This window comes from Gymnoscopelus microlampas (assembly GCF_963454915.1).
Source record: "Gymnoscopelus microlampas genome assembly, chromosome: 9".
NCBI classification, from domain to species: Eukaryota; Metazoa; Chordata; class Actinopteri; order Myctophiformes; family Myctophidae; genus Gymnoscopelus; species Gymnoscopelus microlampas.
Genome location: NC_139946.1, coordinates 34,746,115 through 34,769,223, shown reverse-complemented (window position 1 = coordinate 34,769,223; position 23,109 = coordinate 34,746,115). Strand labels below are relative to the sequence as shown.

The 23,109-nt window shown below is 40.6% G+C and overlaps 3 protein-coding genes across 13 annotated transcripts in view; 2 read left to right on the top strand and 1 right to left on the bottom strand.

Moving 5' to 3' along the window:
- Nucleotides 1–1,826: 1,826 nt before the first annotated feature.
- dnai4 (dynein axonemal intermediate chain 4) lies at nt 1,827–12,443 on the top strand (the record flags this gene model as incomplete). The annotated part of the gene is made up of 15 exons (XM_084066096.1): nt 1,827–2,008; nt 2,613–2,725; nt 3,087–3,243; nt 3,408–3,547; nt 4,077–4,238; nt 4,640–4,825; nt 4,970–5,118; nt 5,313–5,399; nt 5,750–5,901; nt 6,962–7,119; nt 8,602–8,720; nt 8,987–9,085; nt 10,117–10,343; nt 11,427–11,580; nt 12,393–12,443. The coding sequence occupies 15 exons, from the start codon at nt 1,827–1,829 to the stop codon at nt 12,441–12,443; spliced, it is 2,136 nt and encodes a 711-aa protein (XP_083922222.1).
- A 2,907-nt stretch (nt 12,444–15,350) lies between these two features.
- insl5a (insulin-like 5a) lies at nt 15,351–17,076 on the top strand (the record flags this gene model as incomplete). Its single annotated transcript, XM_084067184.1, has 2 exons — nt 15,351–15,525; nt 16,931–17,076. The coding sequence occupies 2 exons, from the start codon at nt 15,351–15,353 to the stop codon at nt 17,074–17,076; spliced, it is 321 nt and encodes a 106-aa protein (XP_083923310.1).
- Nucleotides 17,077–17,838: 762 nt separating this feature from the next.
- Nucleotides 17,839–23,109, bottom strand: part of sgip1a (SH3GL interacting endocytic adaptor 1a) — a 93,236-nt gene continuing 87,965 nt past the window's right edge. For all 11 annotated transcript variants that reach the window (XM_084066576.1, XM_084066566.1, XM_084066568.1 and 8 more), the window contains one exon: nt 17,839–22,395. In XM_084066576.1, the coding sequence (XP_083922702.1) occupies nt 22,373–22,395 (23 nt within the window). In that variant the 3' untranslated portion in view covers nt 17,839–22,372. The remainder of the gene's footprint in view (nt 22,396–23,109) is intronic.

Below are 23,109 nucleotides of genomic sequence, written 5' to 3'. Positions count from 1 at the left end.
CGATTCCCACTCGAGTCAAGTGTCCCCGCTAACTTGGGGTAACGGATAAATTGACTGATATCCTTAGTGATGCTTTCTTTGCAGACCGAATCTGGCCAATTCGGTCTCAGTTACTGAGGTAGATAGAGGGTGTGTAGATTGGCCAGATTCGGTTTCAGTTACTAAGGTGGTGACTGGATTTGAACCAGGACACTCCTACAAGTTATTCTATGGATATCAGTCAATTTATCCGCTGCCCCAATTTACCGGGGGACTTGACGTTAGTGGGAATCGAACCCAGGACCGCTCGGTCCTGGGTTGAACTGGATTTGAACCAGCACACTCCTACAAGTTATTCTACGGATATCAGTCAATTTATCCGTTGCCCCAAGTTACCGGGGACACTTGACTCGAGTGGGAATCGAACCCACTCAAGTCAAGTCATGTTATTGGACAGACGCTCTACCAGTTGAGCTATGCTGTTGGCTGAGAGTTACAGGTTTCCTGGTGGTTTTAGCTTGTTTTTATAGAAGTTAGTCTGCAAAGAAAGCATCACTAAGGATATCAGTCAATTTATCCGTTGCCCCAAGTTAGCGGGGACACTTGACTCGAGTGGGAATCTAACCCACTCAAGTCAAGTCATGTTATTGGACAGACGCTCTACCAGTTGAGCTAAGCTGTTGGCTGAGAGTTACAGGTTTCCTGGTGGTTTTAACTTGTTTTTCTAGAAGTTAGTCTGCAAAGGAAAGAATCATAGGAAAGACATCAATGGGATTTGAACTCATGGCCTCTGGATCATGTATACTGCGTCTCAACCCATTGAGCTAACAGTTGGATGACAAATATAGCCTTCCTGGTAGTTTTCAGTTGATCTTCTGGAAGCCAGTCTGCAAAGGAAAGACATCAATGGGATTTGAACTCATGGCCTCTGGATCATGAATACTGCGTCTCAACCCATTGAGCTAACAGATGGCTGACAAGTACAGCCTTCCTGGTAGTTTTCAGTTGATCTTCTGGAAGCCAGTCTGCAAAGGAAAGAATCATAGGAAAGACATCAATGGGATTTGAACTCATGGCCTCTGGATCATGTATACTGCGTCTCAACCCATTGAGCTAACAGTTGGATGACAAATATATCCTTCCTGGTAGTTTTCAGTTGATCTTCTGGAAGCCAGTCTGCAAAGGAAAGACATCAATGGGATTTGAACTCATGGCCTCTGGATCATGAATACTGCGTCTCAACCCATTGAGCTAACAGATGGCTGACAAGTACAGCCTTCCTGGTAGTTTTCAGTTGATCTTCTGGAAGCCAGTCTGCAAAGGAAAGAATCATAGGAAAGACATCAATGGGATTTGAACTCATGGCCTCTGGATCATGTATACTGCGTCTAAGGTCTTCACATTTCTTGTATTTTTCTCACACTGTGCAGGTCTTCACATTTCTTGTATTTTTCTCACACTGCAGGTCTTCCCGGACAATGAATGGTTCAGTATCTGGGATGCGCCGAGGCAACCGCAGTACAACCCACAAGAGCTTCAGTTTGGCTGTGGACAGCAAAGTTATGGATAAAACGCAAACACCCAGACAAAAAATCCAGGTAATTTTGTAATTATAAAAAAGAGTAGAAGTAGTAGTAGTAGTAGTAGTAGTAGTAGTAGTAGTAGTAGTAGTAGCAGCAGCAGTAGTAGGCTAGTACTATATTAGCTCTGGTCCATAGCGTTAAGGAGAACTCCTTCTAATGCTATGGACCAGAGCTAGTACTATGTGCTGCTAGTGGTGGTATATGTCTGACATTAACACACTATTGACACATCATATGGTATCATTGGCAGTTTAAAGCAGCTCAATGATCTTGCAGGTCTTTGATGAACATGGCAAAGACGTCACTCCTCAGTCCCTCTACCATCCAGAGCCGGGGGTCCCGCAGGCCAAACTCAGCAGGGTCTTTGTCAACGACACTTCTGCTGGCACTGCATCAGATTTTCTCTATCAGACCATAACCAATGCAAGCTTCTCTGGGCCTACCAGGTTAGCCACGTAAACCCTCTATTCTCAGTAAAACGTACTTAGACCCGAAAGAAAACAACATGTTGTCACCTTTTTCACCTTGGGGCTGTTTGCATGCCTGTAAGCTACTTATCCATAGGGATGATATTTGTGATGAATTATGTTGTTTTTCCTGTGTTTCTCTAAAGGGGCCAATATAAAAGTGAGGTGCTTGATATAATAGAAATATTATGTTTCGTATAATCTTTATGTGAAATAGGCGGTACCGTGCCACATACACTCATCATCCATCATCCTTTCTCCTTGAATTGAGCATCCAAACATTATTTTATGACATTCCTACTTTATTATTGTATTCAGTAGAGATGGCAACAGTCATTTGGAGCCATATGATAATAGGACAGTCGTTACCGTACCCCACTGAGCTACTGTACCACTACATTTGTAGCAAAAATATGTATACATAATTCGACCAGCATCTTAATATTTTAGTTTAACCACATAAACCCTCGCATCCCAAAAATAGGCAAACAATTTTGGCAAAAATAGCCAATCTATAAGCTATTTTCTGCAAATACATTAGGTATAAAAGTATATACGGTTAAGTCGTTTGCAATGTTTCCAGGTCCATTTTTGGTAGCAGTATAGTGTCCAGATCGAGCCTATCTACGATGGAGTCAATGACTGAGGAGATTGAAGACCCATCTTATAAAAGAGACACATCCATAAGCCTCACAGGTTCATATACTTCCAGTTTTGTTTATAATGTTGCCTTCTGTTTCGCTTTCCCACCTGATCATGATCAAGTACTTAATATTTAACAGACTCATACATTTATAACGTACGTATACTGTACCGTATTATAGCATATATCTGCAAGATTATAATAATACTCTATGAGCAACTGAAATACTACAGAATCTTGCCAATAACATTCAGTAGGGTTTAACTACATGTATAACATTTTGTTAGGTGAATGGTAGAATGGAAGCTGCTGGCTAGTTTACCAATGACAAATACAGGGTAGTTTCTACAAAGTAGAAATAAACTGACAGTCACTGTGGTTAAGATCTAATGCTATGACAACTGTTTTGGACAGACGTACAGGTGAGAAGAGAGGAGGTGAAGGAGCATTTGAGAGAAGACATGCTAGATGTGGTGGTTGATTGCTACATCTCAGAGACGGACACCATTTCACACCTGGACATGTCTGACGTCATCGTGTCAGAGGATGCTGACGATGCAGAGGCGATAAAGTGTGTCAAGTTGTTATCTTTTTTGAGCGTGTCTGTTTTTAGTTTCTATACCAGCGAATAATTTTGGAATAGATCTCTTGCTGATGAAGTCATGTAACCTAATTGTAATTGTTTGTTGTTACTTCTAACAAGCTGTACTCCCACTTGTCTTGTCTTGTCTTCAGAGAGAGAAGCAACCTCTATGTTGAGCTTTGCAAGAACAGGATAGGCAACGATACATACGTGGAACGATCAATGCAGACATTCAACGGGTTCCCTAAAAGCAAAGAGGTCCAGACTGACAACGTTTCTAAGGTGGATGCAGGTTTGTCCACATCATTCTCCTCTCTGTACACTTTTTCTCATGTCTGAAATTCATATTTTCAGGGGTAAACAACAGACAAAGATAAGGCTGGGTAAATGGGTTTAAAAATCTCAGTGCAGTCACGGATGAGGACAGTTGAATGTTCTAGGATCCCAAAATAAACAGATTATCTATAGGAAAACCCACAGTGGTTATTTAAAAAATTGACCCAAACACATCTTTACCCTCTCATACTTAAATGAACTGTGAGGGTTTTATTGTATAACAGTACAACTCTGTACAACCCAAGAATGTACAGTACATCTAGAATTCTGGGCCTGTGAGTCTTATGACTTAATGAATGTTCTACAATTAGCATTGCACTAATTTAAGCCCCATGCAGGTTGTTCTGTGTTAAAGAGTTATTTGGTTTTACTGTATGCTGATGTCATCAAGAAACCATGAGCCAAAACAATTCTGTTCCATGTAAACCATAGTTTGGCAGTCATGTGTTTCTTATTGTAACTTTGATGTCACACTATGTCCACAGCCACCAGCGCTACTGTTTGGGACATGTATGACACTTTCTGTGGGGCTGAGCAGGGTGAAGCAGGCCTGACCCCTGACCTAGACAAGGCTGCTCCACAGGCCATCATGGATGCCAGCAGAGGCCCAGAGAAGACCATGTCAGTTGTCAGCACCACCAGTTTAGGTAACAGTACGGTCTAACAAAGCTTACAAGTTTTCTTGTGTAATGACTCTGCATCATTAAAATATACAGTCTTGTTAAAAAGTCATTCAATGCATTGACATAATTAAACATTTATAGTGGTGATTTCTGCCTTCTGTTGGGGCTGACTAAAGGACGAATTAATTGCATGGGGGAAAAAACGTGTAAGAGCCCTAATGCTTCTGTTTGTGTTCTCCAGCCAGGGTATAACACTTTACACTGGAAAACAATACCTCTATCATTGAAACATGAAATGTTTTATTTACAATCGTCATCATCTGTTTTAACGTCTGGAGACTCCCGTCCAGAACAGTTCAAATCAGTCTTTTTTCACCTTTTAGTATGGATAGGTTTGCATTGACGTGCATACTGTATCTCTCCAGCCACTGGTTCTAGCTCCCGGACAGAGATGGAGACTTTTGTGGCACATGCGGCCGATGAGTCAAACCCAGAACTGATATTGCAGTCAGAGAATTTCCGGCAGAGCTTGTTAGTAATGGAGAGGACCATCCTAGAAAATATTTTCCAGCCCAAGCTGGCTGCCTACAGACAGCTACCCATACTGGAAGGTACAGTAAGCTAACGCATCGCCACATACAATGTTTATTTTTTTCCATCCCAATATTTCTTCTCATGAATGTTGGAAAACCCAAAATGTCTGACTCTTTCATTTAACAAATTTTGATATTGGCTATATTATTGATTATTGTTAGACCCTGACAGTGTGGTGAAGGCCAAGGGAGCAGGGCAGAGAGAGGAGGATGGGGAGAGAACTCCAGCCCTGGAGCGTCTCTGGGCCTTCAGCTGTGAACTCACCGTGGGACGTAATGTGAGCAGTATGGCATGGAACAAGAAAAACCCGGTAATCACCTCGCCTGTTACCCAGAGGACTAGGGGAGTTGTCCTTCCTTACAAACATCCTTGAGACATCCCCGATGTGCAAACATAACACTTCCCAATGTGTTGTGTGTCGAGAGCTCACGCTGGATTCCGTGGTTGTCTACCATGACAGCAGTAAGCTAACGTCTCTCTATGTGTTTGTGCTTACTGTCTCAGGATCTCCTGGCAGTGGGCTATGGTCAGTTTGACTTCAAAGAACAGAAATCAGGCCTAGTCTGCTGTTGGTCTCTCAAAAATCCCACGGTAGGTTATGGGCCTTTTTTTCTGTTACCAATCTTTTTCCATCTTATGCTTCAGTTAAATGTGTCATACTGTATGACAGTTGATGTGATGACATGATAATTCTTTATCAGCAGATAGGGTACTTTAGTAGGTTACTGATTAGAAAGGAACCATCACACCACAACCAAGAGCCAGTCAATTGTGCTGTGGTTCATGCCATGGTGACCCTAGAACAACATAAATACCTGTCAAAGATTCCATAAACAGTATGGCCATTGGCCAGTATGCCTCCCTCCACTAGATGGTATTGGTTAATTAGAGACATACAAAAAATGGCCCATTGAAGAGTTTATGTTGTGTCTGTGTTGCAGTGGCCTGAGCGTATCTTTCACTGTGAGAGTGGTGTGACTGCTCTGGACTTCTCAGCTAGTAATGCCAGCCAGCTAGCTGTGGGCATGCATGATGGCAGCATAGCTTCCTACAATGTCCAGAGCCAAGAGAAGACACCTATCATGGACAGCAGGTGAGGGTTTTGATTCTGGATATTGAAAATTGTGACATAGTGTTGGGGGAAAAAAATCACTTATTGACAGTAGTATCACTTATTGACAGCAGGTGGGGCTATAGTTTCATTTATCGTCAGCAGGTAGGGAATGTAGCTTCACATTCATCAGGCAAGACTAACTAAAGTGCCAAATCACTGATTGTTGAAACATATCACATTAAAACAATGTCACCCCCAGCTTTGCTCATTTGTTAGCATTCATTTGATTTCCTCCTCTTAAATGTATTGACTGAATGTTTGATACTGTACAAGACCTGACATTAGCAGTATACTGAATATAGGCTACTGCTGTATATGTGCTGCTTGTCAGCACAGAACTAAAACAGCTTTCCACTTTGATTTATGTTATGTAATTGCATATTGAGAAAACAGATTTCCCCATTTACAAGTCAAGCACTTCATAATTCAGTATATAACATTTATATGGCCATTGGCCAAGCACGTTCTGGGTTGTGTCTTTGACATACTGAAAACAGGATGCTTATTGTGGAAGGGGAAAAAGGAAAATGTATTATGCCGGAAATAAGTGACTTACTGGCCAGCAAACACATTTAATGACCCTGTGGGAAACGCTTTGTTTTTCCACCTCATGCCACAGATTTGTTGTTTCAGGTTAATTAGGTGGAATCAAAAAGGAATTACGCACCTCCAGAAAAAAAAAATCATATTTCCATCCAAAATGCACTAGCTTTTCCGGTGGTGATGAACTGATTGGTGTTCTTCACTGACTGCCATTCAGGTTTCCCTTTTCAGGGGATATAGTGCAATATGCAGAAATGATTACATACACAAGGCATTTGCTTAAAATCATGACGACAAAACACCCCAAAAACTGAAATGGGGAATTATGAATCCTCTCCTTCTCTTCTTCTATTGTTTTGCATATTACATGCACTGTACAGTCTATTAACAACATTTAAAGAGGAAAATAATGGCAAATAATTAAAATAATAACAAAACACACTATTTTAACATCGACATGACTAAATACCTACTCTTTTGGTCCGTCTGCATGTAGTGAGTGTGCTGATAAGCACACCAGTCCAGTTTGGCAGGTCAAGTGGATTGAACAAGAGACGGGCTTATCAGGGGATGACAAGGGAGAAGCTCTCATCTCTGTGTCCGCAGATGGCAGGATCAGCACATGGTTCATGCACAAAGGCCTCACCTGCATAGGTATAGTATAAGAATAAGACAGAGGCTTAGCAACATCACCAGAGAGTTGAGTTGGGCCATTATTGTGGATTTCAGAAAGAGCGTACATGGTAGCACGGCAGTGATTCGGTTGTAGGCACGAGTGCCGAAGATACTGTATATCACAGCTATGCTAAAATACATACATTGTACACTAATACAATACATTGTACACTGAGGGCCATATCTTGCGTTACCCCCTTATGCCTAAACCTTTTTGGCATTTTTTACAATTTTGAAAAACATTTAAAAATAGTGAAAATAGCTGATCTACATCGACACATTGTGAGCTTGTAGATCGGCTATTTGAACTTTAAAATGTTTTTCAAAATAGTAAAAAAAAATCCAAGAACGTTTTTGGCATAAGGGGTAAGGCAGCGCACAAGATAGGGCCCTGAATGTACAATCACAATTGATGATTTAACTGTGAGGGTGTAAAAAGTTTACAAATGAATTAATTAACATTGATTAAGATTTTTTTGATGATTTTGTAATTTATTCAAATCCACCATATACTGTAGTTCCTTGAGGATTCCACCAACCAGAATGCAACATAATATAAGCAACATATCATAAGATAACATAAGCAACATGTCAGTCCTGATTGAGTGCCAATGCCTCTTGTCCAATCAGCTTTTTCAACCAGAACTCACCATGTACTGCATCAGCTATGCCCAACCTGTGAGCCAGGGCCCACTGGTGATATTGGGCCCCCAAATAATTGAGATTAGATATAAGATGTTAATGAAAATATAAGATTAATAATATTAATCTTATATTATCATTAACAATTAATCCAAAAACATCTTGGTATTTGTTCTTTAAAACCTCGAAAATTTAGTTTTCACCGTGATACCGATAACTTAAAGAATACTATTTTAGTTTCAATGATCAAGCCGCAACACAATCGATTGATTGATCATTCAAATAACGCAAACGATTTCCAAATTGTGAAGTGGGCCCTGATCCAGAAAAGGTTGGAAATCTAGTTGGCTCCTTTTAGTAACACTAGAGGTTCGGGCCGCTATGCAGCCCTCACATCTGTAGCGGCCCTCACACCTAGTACGTTGCACCGCCGATCCGACTGATATGGGCATATATGGAGATCTCTGAGACAACGGCTGTCGTCCTATGCGTGTCCGTCCATTTCCACTGTATAAGTGGGAAAATGTGAGTGTTGCACCAATTGCGCAATCATGTAGTAATATAGGGCTATTATTGCTCAATAATGTACAAATACACAGTGTACGGTAAATATGAAATTTGCAAGCATGAAATTTTGTTTAGTAGATGTCCCATGGCATTATTATTAGTGCATAGTGTGGAGGCAAATGCACGACTGGTGTGGTAGAAAAAGGTGAACGGACAGAACAGGAAGTCCACCCACTAGGTGATTTTAATATAGGATGTACTGTATCTCCTCTAACAGTGACAGTGACTTGTTTGCTTGTTTGTCTGCTATAGACCTGATGAAGCTGAAGAGAACACATGATGACAAGTCTAAGAAGCAGCCCAAAGACAACGAGAAAAATGCATTGATTTCAAGACTCACCCCAGGCCTCTGTTTTGATTTCCATCCAGCGGTAAATTTGCTACTGAAAAATAAATAAATATATATACATACACATATACCGCCCACCACTTAGTTACACACAATTTGTATATGGATATTTTCCTTTCATGGATACAGAGAGTCCTCAGAAATAGTTTACATTCATGATATACAGTACTGTACAGTATATGCCACAAAATAAAGACGATTGAAGGAGCCAATTGTGTGTTTCCTGACCTGCATAAACCCTCATCATTTTGCTGTACAAGCATCACACCAGTTGCACTGTTCCTCCAGGAGTCCAACATCTACCTGGCTGGTACAGAGGACGGCCAGATCCACAAGTGTTCATGTTCCTACCATGAGCAGGTTCTGGAGACGTACAGAGGACACAAGGTACAATATAATCCATCGCTGTCCTCACAGTAGAGTATATAACCCCCAGTAACAGCCAGTCTCACTGATTATATCATATTGACTGTATGTGCTTGATGATCAGATCCTTCTATCTTGCATGGAACATTTTGTATTTTTTTAATCTACCTTTATATTACAGTATCTTGGCTGCCAGAACAATTACCCCCTGCGGGATCAATAAAGTGCAGGCTAATTGAATCTGATAGACCAACTGCACTGTATACATGTAGGTCGATGGGTTTTAGGGACAATCTATAATACACAAAACACTTGCTTGTAATACCATCCCAATCCCTCCAGCCTCCACTGTACGTGCGTGTGCGTGTGCGTGCTTGCAAGAGCCACTTGCTTTATCCAAGACCACTCCATCCTGACTTAATGTTAAATGACCCCTCTGCCCTTTACCTTACCAACAGAAACACTTCATTATCAAGTATGGAGTACTTTACAAAACAATTGTGCAATAGGACATTGCAGGACACACATTCAGACAGCAGACTATACTAGACAGCAGACATACAACTTAATTGACTGAGTACTAAATCAAAATGTAAAAATGCAATTTGTGACTTTCACTGCAATCACTTCGCTGTCATTTTGATTCATAATAGAACATTTAATAAGAATCCACTTCCAATAAATGTGGTATAACTGATTATATAATAGTCCTTGCCTTTCCCTTATTACTGGCAGTTTTAGTCGGCTTCTGTAGAGATTTATCAACAGTAATTGTCAGTGCAGTGGGTTTTGCATGCTGACTAATGGGTGTAATTTGTTTGAAGATTGCATGCTCCCTTATGGAAGTTTCTTTATTTTTTATTAGCTCATTCCAATTCCAATGTGATGTTATCATGCAAGGCAAAGGTGTTTGCGAAGAGTTTGCAAACAGAAAGAAAAAAGAGAGAAAGATTTATATAACTATGGATAAACATTTCTTGAAGGCAGTCAAAAGAAAAAATGGGTGTGCTGTCTAAATGTTCAATAGTAATTTGCGTCTTACTCACCCCAAGGGACCTCTATATCGGATCACATGGTCTCCGTTCTGCCCGGATATCTTCCTGAGTTGCTCCTCTGATTGGACCATCCAGCTGTGGAGGCAGGACCTGCTCACACCCGTGTTAGTGTTCACCTCCGCCCAAAGGGCTGTCTATGACGTCATGTGGTCCCCAAAATGGGCCACGGTGTTTGGTGCCGTCAATGAGGGAGGCATAGAGATCTGGGATCTGGGATCCAGCATGTGAGACTCTTTTTTGCTCTGTTTGACTTTGTGTCTCTCTCATACTCACTACTCTCTCTCATTTAACCACTTGGCCACAAACCCTATAGGTCGATTTCGCAGGATGTTCACCCTGTTCAGGTTAAAAATGAAAGCAGGGTCTTGCATAAGACTTACCTTATAGTACATCAAGTAATGCAGCTGCAGATAAAATGAATAATGGGACACATGTGTTACATTTAGGTGTATCATGTCTGTTGACAGCACCGTTGCCTACTGGCTATGCTTCCATATTGGCAGAACACAGTGGCTCTGGGAACACCTAAATCAAACACACCCATTATTATTATCATTATCATTTTTTCAATCTGCTGTCTATGGTTTCATGCCCCTTTAACCACTTAACCACAGAATGTTCTAAATCATTCTATAATAATAATTATTCAGGAAACACTACCCTTCCTCTCTGCCTGGCCTACTTGTTAACTAGTTGTACGAACGCTTGTTTTCTATTGTTGTATTGTTTATTGGATCTTGTTTAGTCTATACACTTATTTGTTTTAGCTCGTGCTCATTTGATTTTGCTATTTTGTCTCATCTGTTTAGGGAAATAGGTAGCTGATATATTGCACTTTTACCTTAGCGCTAGGTATACTCTTGGTTGCTTGTTTTTGCAGAAAATGCACTTAAGACTTCTGGTGATTAGTAGTTTTCGTTCCCTACCTATGTTGAATACACTTATTGTAAGTCGCTTTGGATAAAAGCGTCTGCTAAATGACTGTAATGTAATGTAATATAATAATAATAATAATACCTATAATAACATACCCAAAATTGGGACACCATGGTTAAAGTGTTCAACAACTTAATCATAGCATCCTTATTCTGGGGGGAACATTTGCCAAAGATAGCAGTTGTACAAGCTTGCGACACGTTGTGAGCTCGTAGATGGGATACTTTTGGCAAGATTTGGTAGAGGAAAAAATAGTGCACCAAGTTTAGAGACAACTCGTGTCCAGTTTACTAAGTATAAAGGGTTAAGTGTTTAAAACATCCAGGCTACAGCCCCATGTGACCACCATGTATTCTGCTCGTCTCCTCCAGCCTGGACCCAACCATTGTGTGCTTGGCTGGCCCTGGGGTGACGTTGACCTCACTACTGTTTGCAACCCAGACAGACTGCATCCTGGTAGGAGACAGCAACGGACAGGTTGCCGTCTACAAGCTCAAGGACCTCACGGTGGGAGAAGGCAACCAGGTAAAATAAATGAAAGACCCTCACATTCCAGGAGTGAATGTCAATCAGATCAGGGTATCAGGGTAGAAGACAAGGTTAAGCAATTAAAAATGTGATTTGTTTTTTTTTCAAGATAGTCAAAAGGGGCTCTGCCCTCAATGCCCTCATACCTGACTAACTACCTCACCAAAGTGAGTGACACCCACAGCCACAACACTAGAGGGAGCGACAACAACGATCTGGTACCACCCACCTATAGAACAAACTATCTTTCTACTGCACTGCAACTAAAGTGTGAAATGCCCTGACACCATCCCTTAAAGAAATCTGGATCACTGGCTTCCTTCAAAACAGCCCTTTCAGGAGGCCAAAAGGTTTGAAAGTAGCAAAAATAGCAGACGCTCTGTGAGCTTGTTAGAGCGCCTATATTTGCTCTTTTTTTTAGGCATTTCGCAATAGGGGGCCACAGCCAGCAGCTATGGCTGTACGCAGGTCTCTTGGCATGGAAACCTTTGGGAACGCCTACGTTAGGTTCATGCATAATATGTAAACAGAATTGTCAATCGAGTCCATGGATGCACATAAAAATGTTACACTGATAACAGGGTGGGGTCTAGTTGAGCTTATTGAATGGAGTCCTATCACCACATTGCAATCTTTCCCTTTATTGACATCACACTATATTGTTCTGTGTCAATGCACTTTACCAGCCATATAGCCTTTTATGCTGGCAATTTAAACCATTACTTCCTCAGTGAGTAAGTCTGTCATTGGAAGTGTGGCTGTCATTGTCAACAGTGATGAAAAGGCTCTCTTTTGCTTTCGTCTTTCAGGTGGATACTTTGGAAAACATCATTGGCTCCACCCTAGCCAGCCAACTTTAAAACACGCACACACGCATGGTCACAGGAACGTCCACGCACGCACGCACAGCGTGTGTCCTTGTAATACTTAGCCCCTAGGGAAATGGCCGACTGAGTGTCTCCATGTTAAGTGTCTCCTGTCCTGATCAACAAAACCATTACCGAAGATTTTATCTGAAGACGTCATCTTCACCTGGTTTCATTTTATAGGGAATATGAAATCATTTTTTAACATGTGCTCCCTGCAGCAAAATACTGTACATAATATGATTTCCTTAAAGTATTGTAGATAAAACGTAAAACCTAAAAAGCATAATGCCAAGTTGTGGGCTTGAGAAGATTAGACCCAGATGAGGCTCGCAAGTGATGTATGGACCTGTGCATCAGTATGCATTAAGGCCAAGTAGCAGTGGAGTGGTATTAAAGAAAAATATTGTAAACATAATGTTTTTTTTAATTACTATGCTGTATGTTACACTGGTCAGTTTTTGTACTTGCACTTCCAATTTTAGAGGCTATTTGTTTCTGTGGTCATAAGGGTCTGAACTGATTTAAGGGTTCTAGTCTAGTCTGAAAAGACTTTAACAGTATGGACAATTTGAATGGGTATGAAAAGCGTAGGACTGCTATGAATAGGTGAAATGTATTTTAGCTGGAAGGGAAATTCAACGTGTGAGTCAACTTGTTTCAGTCCTGGTATTTAAATGCAAATACAAAGTCAGTCTTAGATCTAAGGGATAAAAAGGCCCTTGTGAAGCAGTTTATATGATAAATACTTTCAGTTAAGAAAACGAAATAATACAATGCAAATAAATATGCTGTACAATGCATTATTAGGCTTGGCAGAGGCAGAGAGTTTTCAGTGGAGATTTGTTCAACAGGGGCTCAATAATACCCACTGCCTCCTAACAGAATGTTCAGTTTGTAGTCAGACAAAGATATTTAAAGGAACCAATATAGGCAATCAAACATTGCCAGATAGATTCTGTAAAGCTGTGCTGTCCTAAAGCTTTTGGTGTCAGACGTCCCAGTCAAGGTATAACCTATTAATGACTGTCTATTAATATGAATGATACAGCAGATCATTTGGAACCCTTCAATCACAACCCTATGACGCGCCACGTTGCTAGCTTGAAAATATTATTTTTAGCGGCGCTAGCCGAGCGGATCCTGCTCTATACCTGACTTTGTCCGTGTTCACCGTCAACGTTCTGATTGGTCAGACCCGTCAACGTTCTGATTGGTCAGACCCGTCAACATTCTGATTGGTCAGACCCGTCAACGTTCTGATTGGTCAGACCCGTCAACGTTCTGATTGGTCAGACCCGTCAACAAAGTGATTGGTCAAGCTTCACGTGACACATTGTCAATATATTTATTTAATCGTATAAACGCATTATAAACACATATCGATGACAAAATGTATCAAAGGCGCCGCTACCTTCACACAGGGTGTGATTTTTAAATATATCTTTTCGGCATCTACACCACTGTCCGACAAATTATAAATTAGCCTTTAGTCTTCCTTGTACAAAAACAAGTTGATAATGAAAACAGCAAGTCTCCATTATAGCTGCTTCCTTAGAATATATCATCACGTTATGTAACATTATGCCCAACAATACATTTTGATTCAGGAAGTACAAATGCATTAAAAAAGTATCAGGTCTTTCTTTCAGTGTCATGCCATATTTATCTAAAAGGCTGAGGAATAGATTTACCAGAAGTAGCTCAAGAGTAAAATGTGACCCTGGAAATGAAGAGGGTCCACTCTAAGATATATTTACACTATCAATAGAGACACAGCGCTTGACAATTACTTTCTATTTAAAGAACCAGATTAGACGAACTGTATCAATAATGACTGCACTTGTTACCCTGAGCAACAGAGGACAGGATAGGTTATGCTCCATCAGACCCTTAACCATTTAACCAAAAACACAAACCCCCACTAGAAACCAGTGATATCATAGTCGCTATTTTCTACATATTATCACAGCATGAACCAGCGAAGCATGTCCTAATAAACACAATATTTTCCATAGCCTGTAAAAGTGGGGCCTCCACCCATAATGGATGCACTGACATGTTACAGTGAATATCACATCAACACCATCATCACCTTAATGACCTGCGTGATGGATTGAAAACATTGACCGTTTCCCTCCAATACATGGCACAAACTGCTGTTATGGGGCTATGATGGCCAGGCTGTGTCAACCTATTGTAAACAGATGAATCATTTGGTTGGCTGTAGAGGGAATCACCACACATGACATAATTATCCATGCATTACATGAAAGGTCAGTGTAATCATGCTGTTAAACCGTGTACTCATGGGGAGGACGAGGAGACTACCCTTCGCTTCACCTGACGTATAATGTGATTGTCCGCTGAGGTTGTAAAAGCCTGATGGCATAGTCACTCTAAAAAAAATGAAAAAAATGAGATAGCAGTGATGGCCGGAAACATAAAATGATTTGCCTGTAAGTGCAGGCTGTTTTTCTGTGTGTGTGTGTGTGTGTGTGTGTGTGTGTGTGTGTGTGTGTGTGTGTGTGTGTGTGTGTGTGTGTGTGTGTGTGTGTGTGTGTGTGTGTGTGTGTGTGTGTGTGTAGGGGGGGTGGCACGGTTGGGCCAAGTGCTATTGAGGAGGAGGTATTGTGTGTGGAAAGAGTCTCGGACGCTGATGAGCAGATATGTGGAGGGTATATATTGCAGGACATGCAGGCAGTGGATCAAAGACCAGGCAACACCTGAAGACAGAACAGTAAGCAAGCAACTGAGAAGAATATCTAGAGAACAAGAACAGACGGCGACAGAGTTGAACAGCTGTCTTGTTCTGGTCGGACCAGCGAGCGCGCCAAACCAACAAAAAGACTTGACAGTCTGACAGATATCCACTTACAATCCTAGCCAGGGAACTTCAGCATGCGTTCATTAGTGGTGCTGCCCCTGGTGTTGTGTGTGGTGCTGGGTGTGAACCAGGTTACAGCAGATCAGGTCACAGCAGTCAAGTTGTGTGGACGAGAGTTCCTGAGGGCGGTGGTCTATACCTGTGGAGGCTCCCGCTGGAGAAGAGTGCTCAGTGAAACAGACATGGATGGTGAGTCAACTATTTAGTCAGACAGACAATATACTGACTGTATATCGTACATGAACTCTTTAACTTGGAATACAGGCGGCACTAGTTAATAATTGAGCAAAAATAATGAATGCTCAACTTTTGAACGTAATAGAGCTAAATAATATTTGATTTGTTGGATGACTTAAATTTCATAGAATGCAATAAAATCCATCTTTAATAGTTAGTCATGCGTCATCTGTTATATAATAGGATGTACATTTCATACACCAAGTTCTTCTAAGCTTTCGTTTAAGCTAACAACACTGCAAAATTGTAAAGGGGTACACTTTACACTCAGTAAAAAATATAGTTAATATAGTTTAAGATTTTCTAATGCTTTCATGTATTTCAAACACTTAGGACTTGTGTAATATTAAAAAAAAAACATGTATATATATATATTATATATTTTAGCTCAGAATGGCCAGATGCCGGTGACATGTTTGTGAGTCAATGATCTGTGGTTTGTCAGTGCTGTGACTCTGTACCTTCTCAGTCTCACAGCACTGCTAAAGGCAGAGGCCATTTAATGAAGGAGCATTGACTGGTAACGTAGTAGAAATGAGACCACTGTCTGCACTGGGTGCTCAGACAGGCAGCTGCTCGGGTGCAGGGACATGATGTGCTGCACTCTAGTTAGAGAAAAATGAAGGCCATAAGACAGTGGTTCCCAACCTTGTTTGGATCAGGGCCCATTTGAAAATCTCAAAGGACTACTTTAAGTTCCTATTTATCTGTATCACAATGAAAACACAATTTTCAGGATTTTAAAGAAAAAGACATTTCTTTTACATTAATGTTTTAGTATTAATGTTATTTTATCATAAAAATCATAGGATTCTTTTGCCAATTATTTCGGGGCCCACTTGCAATATCCTCAGCCCACAGGTTGGGAATCACTGCCGCAAGGAACCCACACACTGTATCAGATCATTAGCTATGAATTATGACAGAGAGCAGTCTGTTCTCCCTGCATATACACACACTAATAGCACACCACACAAACTCAGTTAGTCCATCAGCCGTGCTGATTAGAAACAGTTAGCAGACAGTGCAGAAGACAAATAGCTGTCTGCTGACTGTTCCGTCATTTGGAGTTTCCTTATTTAATGGAAAGATGGGCCTCTGGCTCGATTAGACATGACAGACACTGTACAGATAAGACGGATGCAAATTTCACTACATAAATAGTGAAGACAATTTGGGTCATGCATAATTTTGCACGTTATGTTTTGATATCTAGTCGTTTCCAAAAACATTTTTGCACAATAATCTTTTCTCTTTTGACTCAGTAAATGGAAAAGCTGGACATTTGCTTTAGGAAATGTGTGTAATAATGAGAGTTTTCCTGAAGTATACTCATGATGTGATGTCTGGTTGTCAGGTGTAACTACAGGAGAGCAGAGCAGCCTAGAGAGTCCAAGCAGCGGCTTGGGGTCTGAGTTGGCCAGACGAGACATGAATAACGTGCTGACCACCCTGTGCTGCCAGGTGGGCTGTCGGAAGAGTGACCTCGCCTTCCTCTGCTGAGACCCGCTCTCCATCCCTCTTATCCTGACTGTTAATTTAACTCTGAGAGTGTACAAATGTAACCAAATGGACCCGTAAGGGCTCGCTCCATTTGACAAACAATTACCATAATGAAAATCAAACCCTGTTTTTTTTTTTTTTCCTTCTCCTGTCTTCTTAGCGTACTATAATCACAATTCCAATTCTGAATGTCAATGCTGGTACAAATGTAAAAAGTAAAGTCTTTGTGTTCAACCCCACCACTGCTAATTTATTTTACTGCCTTTAACAGAGTTTTTATCTCGACTTGAGTGAGCACAGTTCTGGCGTTTTGCAGCAATAGGGGAGTGTGCAACCTCCCTTAAGTGTCTATAGTTATAAATGTGTCTAGGCAGGTTTAGAACCACAGCTATAGTATATTCAGAGAATCATCATCAAGGGATGAATGTGAAACTCAGGAGTGCTACGTCAATGTTATCTCCAAACTATTTTCAGAAAACACAAACACCAATAAATGTTCTGGCTAGAGAGGCCAGTTTTTTTTAATTGTATTTGATCTATTCCTAAAAAAACTGAATTACATTGTATTATTTTTGCAAGTTTTGTTTAATAAACGGTCTTGCATATAGCCTGTGTGACATTTTTGTACTCAAATCTACATTACGTGCAATGCACATTTACATACATTTCACATAATGCATAACATGTAATAATTTCAACAATCCTGGGGCACATTTGGATTATTCCTACCTATAAATCAGTGAAAACAACTCCATACACCGGTCCAGTTATAACTTTTATTGGTTTTGGAAAGAAGCAAACTAAGTTTCTCAATTCATCTTAGCATTGTTACTGTACAAACAGCTTGCACGTGTTTGAGATTTAACGGGTACAGAACCAAAAGCTTTTTCTGGCGTATAGCACACACACAAACACACTCCCTGCTCTTGTCAACATTAACACAGGTCACTCAGACAGGCGGTGCAACATGTCATTACAGTCCAGTCGTAGAGGCCCTCCCTTTACACTTAGCGCATGGGACAGCCAGTTAGCAATACACACCTGCTCTATCACAGGCAGGAATTGCTTTAACTACTTGAGCCCTATAGTATACTTCCTTGCATGATGGTGCTGTGCGGCAAAAATAGCAGATCTACAAGCTCACAACGTGTCGCATCGTGGCGTGTTGTGAGCTTGCAGATTGGCTTAAAACATTTTCTTCTTGGGAAACTTTTGGAAATCTTTTTAAATGGTCATCTACGAATCCCCCAAATAGCGATGCCAGGTTCAAAGTGGTTGCAAATGCAAAATGTGTTGTCCTAAAAGCATCTCCACACCTAATGAAGACATAACAATTTGACCAATTTGAGAGAGACAACTTTTGTGCTGCAGTATACCAAATGGAGTTCCGCTTTACCACATAAAAGCAGCTTACAGTGCACAGTTGTACAGTAGCTGTAATGTGAGATAGATGCATGGCGGAGGACCTGTACGACAGGAGTAAGACATGATGAACCAAGAATCAGCTAAAATAGTCCAATCTCTTTCAGAGCGGCCAGTTGAACTCATTAACAGCACACGACAACATCCAGTCAACTAGTTGAGTGGAAAATGTGCTGGGTGTGGTGGGCTAAATGGCAGCACTGTTCGCCAATGCCTCACCTTCATATCTGCATCGACTAGAGCCTGACCGATATAGTTTGGCCGTTATATATATGTATATAGGTAATTATTTAACTTTTCAGTATTGGCAACTATGCATCCAATGTGTCCCAGTTTTTTTTTAAAACACTTTCAACCTGGTGTCCCTATTTTGGACATGTCATTATTAGGCATATTAACGCTTTGAGACACATTGTGAGGTTGTAGATCAGCTTTCTTTTGAACATTTTAATAGGGTTTAAGTGGTTAAATAAAATGATCGAAACATGGTCAATGAGTGGTCCAGGACTCTAAATCGGGATCGGCATCGGACCCCAAAAAAATCGGGCACTGGCCGGGCTCTAGTGTGGACAGAGATGTGCAGAATGCTGTCTGAGGGAAGGTCTACACAGGAAACACAGTTAATCTAATTAAAAGGAGAACATTTGATTTCAGCTCCACGTGCCCTAGATGTGATCTTTTCATTGCAGGCTAAAAAGGAGAAGAAAAAAAAGAGAAAATAAATGTAGTCCATTTCAACTATGCTTGAAAATCAGGGCCAATGTTAGAAAGTAGTGTAGCTTTATATATATATATATAGAAATTCTGATATGAGGCCAATTTCTCTCTTTATCTCTAAAATGCATTCCGTTAAATGTCAACCGAGAAGACCATGCTTTTTTTTGTTGTTAGTTATTTGGTTCCTGTGTAAATCTAGCCTGAGACACGAATAGCCGCTCTGAGAGGACTGCAGATGGTTACATGTAGCAGACATACAATGCTGACACATGGATGAGACCTACAGTACAGTACGTACAGTACAGAGACTATAGGCTGACCTTCACACACATACATTTTGTTCATGTTGAATATCAGAGCTTTCAGGAAGTTTAAACATCAGCACAGTGTTCTTCACATGAAAACAGATTATTTTTTTCATTTTTTTTTTTTAGTTTTGTCCGTTTTAAAAATATTCACCGTATTCTCTTTTATAGAGGACTGTCTGGGTTTACACACATAAAATACAAAAACAAAAACAAAACATTTTGGTCATCTTAACTTCCCCTCCAGAAACATACATGTCATCTCACAGAGACCATTTATCATTATGCAAAATAAAGCCATGGATTCAAGGGGTGGGGCTTGCTCATGCTGTCAATGCAGACTAATGGGTATATATCATCAACACACTGATGCAGTGGTTCTCAAAAGTGGGGTCCAGGGACCCTCGCCGTTCCTTGAGGGGGTTCTAAATGGACCCTTAAAGGTCTGCAACTCTGACAGTGTACAAATGGTTCCATATGGACACTCTGAGAGTTGTGGGCGTCTTCGAGAAAAAAGAAAAACAAAGTCTGAGAACCACTGCACTGACGTGAATGGAAACAGGGCATCAAATGGTCAGAAGCTGACTGATGACATAATGGTCTAGGTTGAAGTTACAAGGTTAGGTCCAATTTTGCAGACGTGAACAACTTCGTGGGCTAATATATGGGACCAGCGCTATCTGATGCTAGCTCAGTATGTGTGTGCGCTGTGTTTTCTTTCTGTTCTAATGCTATGATGTTTGAATAAAAACCGTTTAGCTGGTACCAGTAAAACAAAATAATCCTGGTCCCAGCGGTACCATTGTCACTAAACTTCCACACTGCTGTCAATGAGACTTGATTGTTTTTTCACCATTGTCATAGACACTATTTAAATGAATCCTTGCCCATGGTATAACTAGCTCTACATAACACTGCTTTCACAAAGCATGACACATCATCCAGGAAGATATTTGTCTTTTTCATTAACCCCACCCCCCCACCCACACCCATATATAGCTCAAATCTTCTGTTGCACTTGAGTTAAAAAATTATATCTGAAATAAATTCAAAAATTATACCTTATTATACTGTACACAGGTTACCCAACTACACAGATAACAAAAAGAATTCAAATATTTATACCTTTCAGGATTTCTGAACTGTGATACCATTCAAATTCTATTCATATACAGGATCACATACTTTTTACAACAAATCATTGTCATCAATAAATAAAAATAGAATGCTGTCATGTACTCTGAAGTCTACCACTGCTGTCCTGGGGACAACAGAAAGGCTATTTGACAACACAAGGAAAACACCAAACGCCCTTTAAGATATATTTTTATATATACTGTGTGTGTGTGTGTGTGTGTGTGTGTGTGTGTGTGTGTGTGTGTGTGTGTGTGTGTGTGTGTGTGTGTGTGTGTGCACGCATATATATATATATATTATATATATATATATATATATATATATATGCGCATATATTTTCATTTAAAATGACACTTTATACAGTTTTTTTCTTTAGGGAAAACACTTCTCTTATATTGCAACCAGAAACTGACTTATCATTGCAGCTGCCTAACTGCTAAAAACCATTCACTGAGATTTCAGAGAAATAAAATCAGAAGGAATTGTTTGTTCAGTGCATTCACAGTAAAAAAGAAAAGGAAAAAGAAAAATGTCATATGCAATCTTCAAATCAAAGCCATCTGACCCTGTACTACCGGTGGGTGATACAGGATGGAAAACCTTACGTTAAAACACCAACTCCCACCATCCGATCAGTGTTGCACTGACCTTAAGCACTGCCATCTTCAAGTGACACACCATGGAAAGCTGACACCATTAACATGCTGGCAACACAGTCACTCCAGGGCAGCACCAGGGACAGACAACTGGACAGCTATCCAGGGCTGTGAGACAGCCCAGACATTTACCACTTGTTTTTCCACCTTTGTAATAAAAGGCCCGTAACACACAATAAGTTTTGTCCTGGGCATAGCAGCAGTTCTAGCTTCATCTCTGAGTTACTAGTGTGTCTAGTGGTTGATGTACTCACGCACGCGTGCATGTGTGTGTACTGTATGTGTGTGCAACTAGATGGTTAGAGCTATTGATAGATAGTTTGGCCAGCTATGCTCACTCCCACAATCATGTGCAGCCGTTTCTAACTGCCATCTGTTTGTATGGAATGATAGGCCATCATGGCATCTATCGCCGTAACCATTTAAGCCCTATTTCAAACATAGCGAACATAGCCAAACTACAAGCTCACAACGTTTCATTGCAAGCTTGTAGATCTATTTTTGCACTTCTTCACCAGGTTTAAAGTGGTTAAAGTTAGCAAAGAATTGTCAGCGACAGTCTGGCCAAGTTTTCTGCCCATGGCTCTGGTCAGGCAGCTATAGTGAAACACTAGAACACCGCACACCGATGTTGAGGGGGGGATTATGCCTAAATGGTACTCAAAAACAACAGATTTTCAAGCTAACAATGCGTCGTTAGCTTGAATATCAGTTATTTTCAACGCACGACACAGAGTACAATTTAGGCTTCAGAGACAGAGGCACAGGCACCCAGAGGGGGAAGGGTGGTGGTGGGGGGGGGCTCAGGCATCTAACTGCAGCAATACAGATCTTTATGAAATGAATACGTTGTACAAATACAGTAATTACATGACCTAAAACAGTTCCACGACGCTATATGCTGTTATATGTATGTGTACAATACTGCTGGGTAGGCTGCGTGACCCGTCTCTGGGTTTAAGAAAAGGTGCCCTCAGCGTTGGTGTGTCCTCTGTCCATCGAGATGGTCTTCAGTGTTAGTTTAGTTTGTTCAGCAGTGCCGTTTGTCAGTAGTGTAGGTTAGTTGTCTGCCAAATACTTTCCTGAAAATCATAAATAACGTGTTATGTCGGGTCCCGCTTGGCTCGTCAAAAGGTTTGTATTTAAAGACATTGTCAGCGTAGAACTCTCGACGACATGATTCTTTCAGACACAAATATGGGTGTTTGGGGGCGTGGCCGAGCCCACCATTAGTCTTGGAGGTGCAAACAACACAGGTATCGGCATTCAGTTTGAGAGACAAATCCTATACAGGAGTATTTCCCAAACACAGGGTGGAACACACATTTTTGGGCCACGGACCAATTTTTATGGGTCACTTTTGGATGTCAAACTAATTATTTTTCGCACTTAACCTACCTTATCCATTATATTCTTATTCATTATATTTTAATAATGGACACATTAATTAAATGTTATAATCAACACTTTATTTGATAAGAATTGATTTGTATTTGTGTCTCATTTTATTTTTCCTTTAATATTGAATCTGTTCCTACTGTTTAGGAACAGATAAGTAAAGTCCAAAATATAATTACAGACAACGATCTAATCAAGCATCAGCTCTCAAACCTTTCCTCACAAATAAGCAACATGTTTGATAATACGAGCAACACCAGATCAGATTGGTTTCCAACATCACTGCGTTGTGTGGACAGACTTGCGTTACACGGTTAAAAAAAAAATCCTCAGTGTTTTATCCATTTGTAACTCTGAGAGTGTACAAATGTAAACACATTTGGTTACATTTGTACACT